A 14,252-nucleotide genomic window follows, 5' to 3' on the forward strand; every position below is an offset into this window, starting at 1 on the left:
AAGTTAGAAGTACATCGCAGAAACCTCATCAAATTATTTTGCCAATAATAAGGGCTCGGTAGAGTCAAACATAATGTGGAATACTTTTAAATTAACTGGCTTTGTAACAGGTAAACTGTAAAATTATCAGTATTAAAAGGCCTGGAAAGAGCAAATGGAGAAGATACAATCATAAATACTGAGGCTAGATGGAAAATGTGTAATTGAACAATCACTGGAGCACTCCAGATGCTTTACAGCTAAGCACACAGAAAATAAAGCCTTAGCTGAGACTGAAATAAGACAACTTAACTATGTAAACAAAACATTTATACTGAAGTGGGAGACATGGTGAGTAAGTTACTGGCACTGCTGAACAGGAGAGAAGAGGATTCAAGAAGGATGAATAAGCTAATGATTATGAAAGAAATGTGGTATGAAAGAAATGTAGACTAAATTTGAGGTTACACTTTATGGTGTCATTGTTCATCTCAGGGGAAGAAGATAGGTACATTCAGCCCTGAGCCAGCAGGAACCAGGACCCTCATTCCGCCTGTATGAGGGATGCTGTTCCCTTTTGCAGTGTGGGAACACAACTATTGGAAGGTTCGAACAGGGCCCTCTTCAAGAGCGTGGTGTCAGAGTTGCTTAAAGTTTGTCTGCTGCTCTTCTCCTTGCCTCCCACTTTGTTTTTTTATTCTTTGTTTGCCTTATGCCGGTCCTTCTTTTCATTGCGTTTCTTGAGGTCCAGGCTCCCTTTGTTGGTGCCTGCACTGGAGCAAGCTCTGTGATCTGTGAGAATTGTGGTGAGCTTACCAAGATAAGAGGTCAGTGTGACATTTCCTCTTTTCTGTTAGTGCTGCCACTCTGCATTTGTCTCGGGTTTGTTAGGTGGCAGTGATCTTCTTTCTGTTACATCATGTTGGTGCAGTGTCTTAAAAACACACTTCTGTGTGCCCATTGTGTTTTTAAAGTTTTGGTTTCCCAACCAGCTGAGACTGCCACTTTATTTTTGGTCTCCTACTGTAATATGTTCTACATTCCTCAGTAGTCTGAAGTATACAGCTGTTCCCTCATGGTGGTGGCCCTCTGAGACCAATGACAGCCACTCACATATGGGGGTTAAATTAAATCCACATTTGTGAAGCGCAAACAATCACCCATAAGGGTCTCTAGGCGCTGGGGGCCGTCTGGAAGATTAAGCAAGCTAATGCCCAGAGTCACATGGTGCTGGGCTAACCTGCTGCCGGCGCCGGGGATCAAACCGTGATCCCCAGATTCCGGAGTCAGTCACCCTGGCCGGTTGTGCTGGGGGTTGGGGTGGTTGACCACATTGCAGTTGTTATACAGATACGGTGGCGCATTGAGATACTGTAGTGGAGTCAGAGGCTGTCTGCCGAACTATCGGAGCTTCTTTCTGTAGGCTTGCTCACATAGAACAGCTGTCGTCAGATGGGTGAATTCATGTGTGATCACCGCCTGTCTGATAGTGGCTGCAACTATTAACGTGGGACATGAACATAACAGTGATGTCTTTGGATGTAGGATTTCTGATCATGAACTCTTTAGTTGAAGTCTCTTTGCTATACTCATTGTCCCTTATATTTTCCCTCCACTTTTGAATGGCTCAGTATTCCAAGGTTTAACTTTGCTGTTTCATTGCTCAGAGGACATTTTCCTCTAGTCTATGGTGTTTACCAAAGGCATGCTTGTATATAATTTTCTGTTGAGCAATCTTAGCCAAAAGGCATGCAGAGTGCTGTATAGCATCAAAGACCAGCATAGTCAACGAGTTAAACGAGAGGTAGCTGGGACGGTTAATGCATTGTGATGTAATGCTCTTTTAAAGAGGCAAGTCTTCAACTCTTGACCAAATTTAGTCCTAATGGATATTGTTCTAGATCCTAGGTTCATAGATGGAAAGGACAGGGGGATCACTTCTTCAACACTAATGTGTATGATGGCTGCATTGGCACCAACGACATCCCCGCCCTACGAAAGATGCTGTTCCGGTAGTTTACAAAGTAACTGAACTCAGATGGGACTTTCGCTGGATTGTTCATTACCACATTGCGTGTAGTGTTGTGCTCGGGAGAGATTTGGTCTAAAAAACACAGCTTTAGATCATTTTACTTTTGGCTTTACTGTGGTCTGTATCACCTTCCTCAAGTTATAGTAACGGAAATGGCTTTTAGTTGTAAATGGTATATAAATCACAGTTCATCTGGAAGCAGTGGTTATTCCGCTCTACGCTTAGATGCTACCTCAATGTGGTTGTTGATTTTGTAGGATCTGAAACCTTTAATGCCACACTTAAACCTATGGAACACTTTTTTCACAGTATGTAAATCCTGCCTTTGAAACAATAATGGGCTACCGGAAAGCAGAACTAATTGGAAAAGAATTAACAGAAGTGCCTAAAAATGAAAATAAGTCCGATTACATAGATGCAAGAAAATCTTACATTAAGACAGGAAAGGTAAGTGAAAATCCTGACTATTATTTCATATATTAATTTTTATATGACCTAACAGAATGTTATGTAAAAATTAAAGACATGTGGGACCCATTCATCATTCCAGTACTAAAGGTTTATTCATCCCTTTTTTAATATGCCAGGTAGAGTGCTATGTCTTTTTAGCTACGTCTAAAAAAACTCACTGATGGTGGAGCACCAAAGTATTTGTGCATGTCCGAATGTTGTATCACGTTGTCCTTCAGTAAAGGAGTAGCTTTTGTCAATCTCTCTTCCTTTCCCCTCTCTGAGTATACCTTCCTTGATAACTCCCCTTCACTCTAGCTGGTCACTACAGGAATCTCAAGTTTCAGCTACTCTCTTGCACCAAGGTTTAAACCATTGAGCAACTGCAGCTTGCTTGGGACTGGAAGAAACCAATTAATCATTAATTGTTGCAGTTGGTGGGCATCAGCACCCATTTTTGAAGACCTGACCATATCTTCATAATTTTTCATCAGACTTAAGCACTGAGCAGAGCAGAACGAAAGATAGGAAATGTGTCACAAAGGGTGAAAGCAAGAATGGGAAATAACCTGCAGAGTGAGATTTTTAAAAACTAAAAAAAACTAGATGTGTAGGATGATGGAAGAAACAGGAAGGAGGAGGAATCAAAACTAGGCACCTATAGTTTCGGCAGGAAGGAGGAATGGTCGCAGAGTTTCAATTTTGTATCAATTTTAGCATAAATACTGGATCCCCATCAGCAACCAACACAATCCCTTTTCATACACGATTCCGATATCAGCCAGATTAAATCAAATTTAGGAACTCTGTCATGCAGAATAGTTGACACAGCTTATGAGTTTCTAATTGTCTTTATAAGGTTGTTTAGACGGCTTTCATCTTTTTGTGGCTCGATAAAAAACTGTTTGTTTTCATGATATTAAGAGTTAGTTATTGAAGCAACCCTCACAACTCTTTGTTTTCCAAATGCATAGCTCACTGTGAATTGTTTAAGTAGAATTGATCGATACACTATTTTGTTTCCAAGACAGAAAAGCATAAAACCCAAAATGCTGATCAGGGTAATAGTGTTGTTAATGTCCTAATTTGTACAATGCCAACTACTATGCAAATAGTTTTAAGAAGATTGTTCCCAGATATCATTGTACTAAACATTGTACTAAACATCAACCAATTTGTGTGTTTTCTTGAGTCTTCTAATTGTGCAAATGTGTGGCATGTACAGGTTTCAATTGAGTTTTAGAATTCGAAGTGCAGAATAGGAAGCTGATTTCAGAAGGGCATGGAAATCCAGTTTGGAACTCCTGAATTTTGAATTAAGAACTGAACCATGGAGAAAGTCTTCACATCTGTTTTTTTGAAGTCTGCATAAAATAGTAGTCAACAGTACTTGGCATTCTTGCCTGGTCAAGAGACCAAGCAGAAAATTACAATTTTCATTCATTTTTGCAATATTATCCTAATATAAATGTGTCTCCTTAGAATTCTTTAAAATACTTCCATTCAAATATGGATGATCTTCTGTGTTGTGCGATGTTTGTGATTTCAGGGGGCTCCTTGCTGACTCTAAATTTATTTCAAAAGTCAGTCCGAAAGGAGATACAGTCAGAATTTCAGGAATTTCCTTAGCCTCTAATCAATTGCAGAGGCTGATGTTAACCTTTCTCGAGTACTAACCGAGGAATGGTTAATTAAGTGGGTTTCATATACCACTTTGGTGATTGTTTTATGCTTCTATTTGATATTGAAGCTGCAGTAAATGTTGTCATCGCATAAGTCATTTTCTGTTAGACAATATCTGAAATTGAGAAGTCTTCTTCATCGCTGAATGCTATGCTGAGACATCTGTCAATCTTTGGAATCAGTTTATTGTCCAGGCACATTTAGAGGTGCATACAGTTTAACCTTAGCTATTAGAAACCACTTCAGGTGCATTCAAAAACTAGGGAAGGGGGACTACGCCTCCCACACATGTACTTGTATTACTTTGCACACCATCACTGCTGCTATATTTTTTAGCTGACAGCACTGAATGTCTCAGTGGGTATCTGTAGAATGTGCTATAATACATGCTCCACTTAATGTGGGCATCATGTAGAGTGACAAGTCCCTGCATGCCAGTGGCTGTTCGCCTAAATTCAAGGCAATGTGGGAGACTTGGAGAAATGCCCACAAATAGTTGGGAATGGATGGGCACATACACTGAGTTGCGCTTTTATGGTCAAAATCAGGTATTCTGATCGGGCAACTGGCAGCCCGCTGGCTGGTATAGTACACAAATACAGTAGGAGACCTCTATGAGGCTGACTCCTTTACTTTTTATTTTTATTTTAAACTTTACCTTGTTTTGATATAGCAAGCACAAGGAGATGATGGACACAACGCTGAAACTTTTCAAACACTCACCCCCAGTCACTATTAGATCTGGGTTGAATCCATCATTGTTCTTTAGTTCACTTCACCACACCAGTTCAGACCCAGCCATATGCAAATCAGTCTTGATCCTGTTCCTCATGGGAACAGTCCAGCCCAAACTGCCACGCCAGATTTTCCCTGGACCGGAAACGAGCATCCTGGGACTGATTTCGGGGTAACATCCCTCATCAGCCAGGTTAGCTTGAATCCAGTGGCAAAGTGATCAAGGGACCCACATCTGGGCTTACCCTTCCAACTTAGGGCGAACAAAGCAAACGCAAGGAGATGATGGATGGAGTGCTGAATTTGCTAGGTTCATGGTTGTTGGACCCTTCTGCCTTGAGGCTCTAATCAGGAGTCCAGTCAACTAGCCTCCATAGTCACTCTTGGGTCCTGAGTTCAACAGATGCAATTTCAGTACTTGTCACCAAGACAACAAGGCAACAGGTAGCAGGTCAGCACAGCACAGTAGAGCAGCAGTCCAGCAGAGTGGCAGTCCTTTCAGCAGCACAGCAGTCCTTATCCTGGCAGAGTTTGTAGGTCCAGACTGAAGAGTTTGGGTTTAGGTCCTATATTTATACCAGGTGCCCACTTTGAAGTAGAGGAAGAGGTATCATGCATCTCCTTCTTCCCTGTCCTGGCCAAGCTTGCTGGAGTCACAATAGACTAGTGACAAACTCTTTGTGATAGTGCTCAGTCAGAGCCTTTGTGATGTGCAAGGGTGGTAGGTGAGAGCTCCTCCCCCTCGTTTATGCAGTGTGACCCATCTTGCCAACACCTATTTCCCCTTTGTCTCACTGTATGGGAGCAATACACACATGCCAACTGAGAGCTACACCTAATCATGCCCCAGGATCAGGCTGCAGGCACCAAATGGTTAGTACAAGAAAATGCCAACTTTCTAAAAGTGGCATTTTCAGAATTATGACCAACAATCAGACTTTACCATTAAAGAGGGCTTTTAATAACAATCCTTTAGACAAAAAACTCACCTGTCTCCCTGCTCCCAGATGAGTGATCACCTATTAAATGTAATAAAGTTTCTCCAATGTCATCGTCTGGGAGATGTAAACGTTGCAGTAGTGAAAAACAAATGTAGGAGTTTATCACCTCCAGGATAAAAATACACTCCATCCTGCCCTCTGAACTGTTTAGGGCCTACCCTAGGGGTTCACTTATATGTATTAAAATTAAGATTTTTGCCTGACAAAAGGTTTATTTTGCCAGATTGAAATTGCAGTTGAAAACTGCACTCACTGCCTGCAATGGCAGCCCTGAGACATGATACAGAGGCTACTTAAGTGAATGGCAAGATGAGTGTTGTGGGCACACAATGAGCATTTCATTTGCAGGCCCTGGGTACATGTAGTACCACTTTCTAGTGACTTACAAGTAAATTAAATATGGCAATTGGGAGTAAGCCCATTTTACCACGTTCAACAGAGAGAGAGAGAGAGAGCAGAAGTACTTTAGCACTATTTAGCTGTGGTAAAGTTTGTAGGGGCCTAAAAGCCAACAAAACCTGGTTCCGAAAACAAGAGGGTGAAAGCAAAAGGTTTGGGAAAGACCCTGCCGAAAGGACAATGTCCAATGCTTGTCTTGCTTCAGATGAGGTCTGTTGGAGGTGTGCAAGCCTGGGATGTGCCCAGGATGAGATCATGCTCCTGGGCAATAAATGGACTACCTTCCCACCCACATCTTGGCCCGACAGTTTCGGAGATATCCCCTCTCCTAGAAATGAAATCAAAACTCTAGGAGTTTGGTTGGAACCCGACCTTACCATGAAAACACAGGCAGCCAAGACAGCAGGCACCTGCTTCGGTCTCCTGCGGTCCGTACGCAAGATCCTGCCCCTTCTTCCTCTCCCATCCAGGAAATTACTTGTTCAGGGTCTTGTCCTGGCCCGGCTCGATTATAGCAACGCTATCTATCTGGGGGCCCCGGAGTACACCCTGGACAAACTCCAACGCACCCAGAATGCGGCGGCCAGGCTCATTATGAATCTCTCCCCTAGAGTGTCAGCTAAGCCTGCCCTCAAAACTCTACACTGGCTCCCTGTCCGCCAACGAATAGAGTTCAAGGCCCTTTGTACCGCCCACAAGCTCATCAATGGAGCTGGCCCTGCCGCGCTTAAACATATGGTTACCCCATATAAAGCCTCAAGACCCCTTCGCTCCGACGCCGAACACCTTGCTACGGTGCCCAAATTCTGGAAGGCTCGCACCGGCAGTCGCCGCTTTTCGGTCAAAGCCGCCACAGCTTGGAACTCACTCCCTCTCAGTCTACGACTGGAACCCTCCTACATGGCCTTCCGTAAGAAACTCAAAACCCTCCTGTTCCCCAAATAAGACACTCCCTCCTCCTCCTTCAGGATCTTTATAGGCTGAATAGCGCGGGGATGCCTACGGGTCACCAGGCGCTCTAGAAATCGCAAAAATAAATATACATATTATGGTCCTGCACACAGCTGTACCTATAGGGGAAGGATATTTGGCATACACTGCATAACACTAGCCTGTGTCATTTTATGGAGTCAGCCAAGCTGGCTATCCTACGTGATATGTCATCCATAGGGAATATCTCTTCACAGTTGGAAAAGATGGATGTTGATGGCTCTCATGGTGGCCAAAATATGTATCATTCATTCATTCATTTGGTCTTTATTTCGATAAAATTTCATCATAAAAGACAGTTTACAACCAAGAATAAAAAAAATACAATCAAAAGAAGTATTAAAAAAACATGAACAGTGAAACACAATGGATGGAGATCAAAATCACAACATCTCTCAGGTAATCGGTTGCCTCCTATTTCTAATTATCCAGACCCATCCTAGAAATTTGGCCACTGCGATTACAACACTTTCGCCGGTATCAAATCGCAGGATACTAAGAGCAACACATCCCTGCCTAGTACCCAGAGTACGACATATAGGTTTGAGCCATTTGGCCCTAGGTGCAGCATATGCCGGGCAAGCAAAGAATATATGCCCAACTGTGTCAACACAGTCTGGGCACCAACTACAGGAGTCGCAGGCCCCACCCTTCCATTTTTTTGTAAATGAATTGGTAGGTAGGGAACCGACCCTGAATTGGTGATAGAGTTTCCTATCTCTGGGCCTAGTGATAGTGTCCCAATAATCTTCTAAAACAGGGACTGTTTTATGTTCAAAAAACCTGCCTGACAATGACTCAACAGGAACTAAAGAGATGTGTTTTTGGGATACCATTGACCAATACAGATCTTTAAAATGTTTTTTTGATGGAAAGGGGTTGTTAGCTGGGTCAGTCCAAAGGATTCCCAGACCCATGGATTCCAGTAATAATCTGACGTGCTTGCACCAGGAGATGTTACCAGCTCCCAGAATGGAGCGGACATCCAGGAATGCCTTGGCATAAGGACCTAGTTCCGGTACCGTCCATAAACTCCTCCAGAAAGCCAGTGGTTTGAACCTGGCAATGTCGTCAAGGGAATGACATCCAAGATCCAACAAAAGCGGTTTCACTGGGGTGGAGCTGGGGAGGCCCGTAAGCTTTCTAAAAAATGTATACTATGCTTTGACCAAGGGAGAAAGATCGGCAAAACCCCAGAGTTCAGCGCCATACAAGATCGCGGAATTGATCCTTACATCATAGATTTTAATGGTAGGACCTATCATTTTCGTCTGGGATTGCTTTTGTTCCTTAGCCAAGCAGCCCGAAAGTTGGGCGAATTTGTATCAAAATGCATTGATCCCCTAAGATACACTCAAACCAAGAATGGCCAAATGAACTTTTTAGACTCACAATGTATGAGAGCCGCATTTACAAATTGCAGGACCAAATATCTCTGTTCAAGGGTCTCTTGGGCCCATTCATACATCTCATAGAACCACAGGGAGCAACCCTGGGATATCTCACAGTTTTGTTCTGATACTTCTGTATGAGGAAAATGACCTTATGTATACTGGCACATGGCCCAATGTCAGATATATCTGCCTGTTTCAAAGGCTGTTTTTTCTTACCATCATTAGAAACTGACTCAGATCGTGCTGTACCTTGAGATAGACCTTTCCTTCTTGGGCTTCTGAAGATGCACTAAGTCAGTCCAGAAAGCAGCATTCAGTTTGCTTTTTCTCCATGCAAGACGTCTCTTTGACCATATAAATAGATTGATGGGCATTGGATTGAAAATATTTACACCACATTCCAATCAGTTTCGGAAAATGTGAAATATTTTAGATGCATATGATTACCTAGTAGTATTTCGTGATATAATTTTGACCGAAACCAGTTCTTTTTGAATGCAATCTGTTTAACTCTTTCAGAGTTAAGTTGTTTTTTAAACTCTTGAGACCTCATTCATTTGCAAAAGGACAGTGTTCCTGGTTTTAGATCCTTTTGAATCCCCTGATGCAATTGTTTAAAACTTTAGCTTTTAAAATGGCCTTTGTCAAATTAATACATTAAGTGCACAAAAGGCAGCCCTCTTGAGTTACGCCATAGATTTCTTTGGAATACATTTTAAGATCTACTTCAGTACATTTCAAAATAATCAGAGTTGTGGGTGAAAGTGGACCAAGATGGCCATGGTGCACTAATTAATGTGCACCCACTCACTAAAAGTAACTGACTTATGTCAAGGTACACAAACAATAAGGTCATATAGATATGCAACAGATTAAAGGCTGCCCCACACTCCTTGTGTGGCTGGCAGATGGAAGACCGGGTCTACAGGACAGCTGAAGTAATAGAGGCATAGGTATTGGGAAAAGTGTTGTCACAAGAGGAGAACAACAACAAGGCTGTACAAGGCTGTAGGGAGTTTGCTGAAGGTATTGCATTCCAGCCCAGATATTTGCTACCAAGATAAATATCCCTTGCCTCTAAGAAAATGATTGGAAAAAGGATAGAATGTTTTTTCTCCTCAAAATAAAGGGATCCAAAATGAAATGGTTTCAGATTCACACATTGCCAGGGATTTATCCCCTTTCACACAGGCTCATATATAAATGCCCCAAAGAATTGAGAGTCTGTGCTCAAGCAATAGCAGGGAGTAGATTTGCAATCACAGCAAATCCTATGTACCTAGATGGATAGGGATACACATCCCACTGCGCTGGTTGATGACAACTTCTATGGCTTGGTTTGAGCCCCTTCGTGATATGTATCTTTTAAATAAAGGGAATCTCCCTTATGGGTATCACTGATTACTTGATGATGTTCTTTTACACCTTATCATGTCTTCATGCAGATACCATTTAGGCCATTCTTAGCTGTGTGAATCCATTTATCAATTGTCATGTGGCTATCTGGTCGACCACACCTTCTGCCCTTCTATCACAGTTTTGTGCTATCATGGAGAATGGGATGTTCATTGTTACACCATATTCCTTCTGTGATGTGTCCCGGTTAAGTGCATCTTTTGACGATCCAAATGCCTGACAAATGTTGTGGTGTTTCCTTCATCCCACCTCCTCATATTTCTCCAGAAGTTTCTTTCTGGCTGAATGTTGCCTTCTGACCATTGCACTTCAGGAAAATATGGAGAATAATAAAGGACAATAATATACTTTCTTTAAAGTTACACACATGCATATAGAGTTGCATGAGTGATTAACATTGGTTCTAAATAATGAACTGCATTCAATTATGGCTTATGATATCTGTACATGTATTGCCATTTCGGTAAATAATTTGGATATATCTTTTACAATTAAGATATTTAATATGCAGGTGATGGATTAACTTTGATCCAGGATTCAGCCAAAAGAAGCTGACCAAACTCTGCATCCTAATACAAACCCCTTAACATGTTTTGAGATTTAACTGTTACGATGTCACGGAAACAAAATGCATTTTACTCCATTAGACTTTCAAATTACAAATTAGTCTGATCTTGGAAAAGATATATGACCACAAAATGCTAATTACAAGTGCGTCCAATTGGCTTCCACTGTATGACATCTAGATTATTAAAAATTAGGCATACTAAAAGGGGAGTGTAATAGACTTGAGTAATCTTATACTAGCATTTCATTAGCAACTTTTCCAGATTAAGATACCAAATTAGATTTTCAATGGCTCCCTGCACAATTTCACACCTTATCCTAAATTATCCATCCATCTTTCTGAAGTTCTAGTCACATTTGAAACCGCATTCCCTTGTAAATAATAAATAGGAGTAGAGCTGGCTGTCAAAAAAGAAGCAGCGACATGATAAGATAGCGGTGGCCTAGGTGATGGAAATTATTCTCTGGTAGATTTTGACTGCAACACTTCATTTTTAAAGTGCTCTGTATTTTTTGATCCACATTTATCTTGAATTTGACAATTTACCAATTGCATCTGATTCAGGAAGTTGTTCAACAAAGTAAATTTCATCAGTTGTCCATATTGCTGAAAATTTATTTTTATCTAGGGAAAGTTGTGGATATGGGAGTTTCCAAATAGATTTACAGGATGTTATGTTTCTTTCCTAACATGTGTTGGTATAAAAAAGGCCAAGAAATTGGGGCGATTGGAATAAATAATTGTCTATTATCATAAAATGAGGTGTAAAAAGAAAAAAAAAAAGTTCCTTACTCTTTAGTTAAGAGTTTATGCCCTGGGTGATCCTGCTGCCAAGTGCAACCCAGAAATACCATAGGAAGTTTGAAAGTGTTAAACCTCCATCACCAATAACCAAAGACTCTATCAGTCTGCACATGGAGGCTATTTTGACTGGTAAAGGAGCAAAGCAATAATGGCTTTAAGTTTCTTCAAAATGATTGAGGAATACAATAGGTGGTAGCACAAAATAAACACAAAAAATAAGGTATCGTAACTTTTCAAAAAAATGTATTTCTGCAAATAAACCTCTAGATTGCCATCTGGCCTCTTATATGAAGGTTAATCCCGAATTTTCATCTTTTAATTTGGAACAAGATACACAACATGGATGTCCTTTTTCTCCAGTGCTGTTGTCCTTTATGTCAAAACTTTGCTGATGGCCCATTAAAGCATCATCTTATATTGATGCGTATCATTACTAACAACTTATAGGTAGTTTTATCTTAACCAGATTTCATCACTATTTTGACATTGAACACTAATTGTTCAATGCTTGTAAGTGACAAACTTTTTGAAGAATTTGCTAACTTGTAAGGTTATACATTACATATCAGCAAAACTTAGATTATTCAAATAGGGTATTCTAATTCCTCAAACATCAGCACTATCGTTTACTTGGGAGGTCATTTCCTCCATGATTATGACAGAATCTGGACTGTTAATTTTGAAACCCTCTTGGAGAAGATGCACAGGCAGGCTTCTGAAAATGGTATACTTGTGTCGGTGATGTATAAATGTGAAATTCCTTGTTTCGTTTTTTAAACAGTAGTGCTTTTTCAGTGAATTTCTTAGTTTTTTTTTTAAACATAGGGTTATATTGTTATAGTTGATACTTAAGGGCCGATTACAATGTCATGCAAAAAGCCTCCAACTGGATTTCCCTAGACCGTGTCAGAACCCATCCGCTGACTCGGTCGGAAACAATTCCGACTGACTTATTATGATGCCAGCGGTCGAAAGGCAAACCGTTCGGTCATTCTGAATCGGTTACGACTGGTACTCAGAGAATTCAAGCCTGTCAGAGCCAAAACAGCCAGCATTTCTGATAGACCGATTACGATTTCGGATTCTGACAGCCTTTCTGACTCGGTCAGTCCAACACAAAAAGGCTGTCGGAAACTGACCTTTGGAGCCCCTTGCAGGCCCCCCTTCATCCTGAGCCCTCCAGTTGGGGGCCGTGGGAGTACCCAGGGACCCCCCATGTAAAACCATGCACTGTGCGGCAGGCACCATGGGGTGTCAACCACAAGGTGCAAGGTTTTCCGCAAACACCTATTTTCCCCATAGGGATCTGTGTTGTCGGTCGGAACACAGGCTCCCATTGAAGTCAATGGGAGTACTTCGGAACGGTATTAGGAAGCATCGTAAAGGGTCGTGCAGAACTGCCAATCGTAAGTCAGTTGGAACCGAATACAATAAAGGAGTTGGGCAGAAAGTTTCCGCACAACATCGTAATCAATCGGCCCCTTAGTTTCTGTAAGAAAAGTGTTTTTTTGCTTTGTTAGTAACTTTAGCGCTGTTTGACAAATCTTGACAAAATCTTCAAAACTAGTTTGCTACTCACTTCAGCTGCTGTTTGGAAAGTTTCAAGATGATTCGTCAAGCAGGGGGCCAAGAAAAATTGGGATCCCGAAACACATTTTCCCCTTGCAATTTCCCATAGAGATTTGCTTGTTTTTTTTTTTTTATGCCACCTGGGTGAGCCACGTCTGGGGGAGATGCATAGATTTGGTGGGAGGGGCACGTGTGTGGCCCCTCGTCCCCAGGCCAATTTTGGCCGTGGGGACCCTATCTCCCAGGGCCCGGCCTTTTAAAATATATTGGCACGGTGGAGTGGTGCCCCCCTACCGAGCCGATTAGTTATAGGGACAGGGTCTTCACTTCTCCCCTCCCTGGCCTGACTACCACCCTGGGGAACCCATCCCCCTTGCCCGGAAGAAATTGGAAAGGAGCCGGTTCCAGCTATGTCCCGGGTTGCACCCCCCTGCTATGGGCGGGGAAACCTGTGTTTGCTCTCGCTTGACAGCAGCAATTTCAAAGCTCCCGCCAAGCGAGAGCAAACATGAAGTCCGCTCCCATTGGCCGGAAGCATGAAAAATTATCCCACCCACTGGGAACAGACTTCAGATCTGTATAATTTTGCTTCTGCCTGCATTTTTAGCTGCTCCTTGCGGGAGAGAGCCTTTTCAGCTCCTGCTGGATGGGGGAAGCAGGTGGTGCCACACGGCCCTTGGGGCACCACCACAGGCCCCAGCGCGGACATGGTGGGTGCCCTGAGTGGGCACCAAGGCACGCAGCCTTTATTAGCTGGGGCCCGGGGGATGTGGGGCCCTGGGCCGCAATCGGTCCGGAGAGCGCACAGCCCCCCTCCCTCATGAATTATTGGCTGGGGTTTGGGATCCCTCAGGCTGAAATTGGCCTGTGGCTGGTGCGCTACCCCTACCCCCTCCTTTAGTTATTGGCCGGGTGTACTTCCACATTTTAATTTGGCCAGGGATGGGGTTCCAGGGGCCAAAATTGGCCTGGGGAGGGATGGGTTGCGTGCCCCTCTCCCCATAAATATAATGTTCGACCCTGGATGATGGGGTCCCGGGAGCCAAGAACGACTTGGAAGGCAGCCATATAGCCTCTCCCCAGGGCCAGAATCGGCCCATGTTGGGTGACACTGGTCCCCCTACAAAATGTGCCGGGCCCGGGATACGAGGTCCCAGGGGGTAAAAGCGGCCTTTTTTGACTGCCTTTGGGGGCTTGGCCACAGGGGCTGAGTGATGGTCAGGCCTTGTGGC

General features: G+C 42.7%; 1 protein-coding gene across 6 annotated transcripts in view; it reads left to right on the forward strand.

Annotated features, from left to right (window-relative positions):
- The window catches only part of PDE8A (phosphodiesterase 8A), a 2,267,087-nt gene that overhangs the window by 1,291,170 nt on the left and 961,665 nt on the right, over positions 1–14,252 (forward strand). For all 6 annotated transcript variants that reach the window (XM_085644266.1, XM_085644269.1, XM_085644268.1 and 3 more), the window contains exon 8: positions 2,321–2,458. In XM_085644266.1, coding sequence (XP_085500392.1) covers positions 2,321–2,458 — 138 coding nt within the window. The remainder of the gene's footprint in view (positions 1–2,320; positions 2,459–14,252) is intronic.

The sequence above is a fragment of the Triturus cristatus genome, chromosome 3_1 (assembly GCF_964204655.1).
Source record: "Triturus cristatus chromosome 3_1, aTriCri1.1, whole genome shotgun sequence".
Taxonomy (NCBI): domain Eukaryota; kingdom Metazoa; phylum Chordata; class Amphibia; order Caudata; family Salamandridae; genus Triturus; species Triturus cristatus.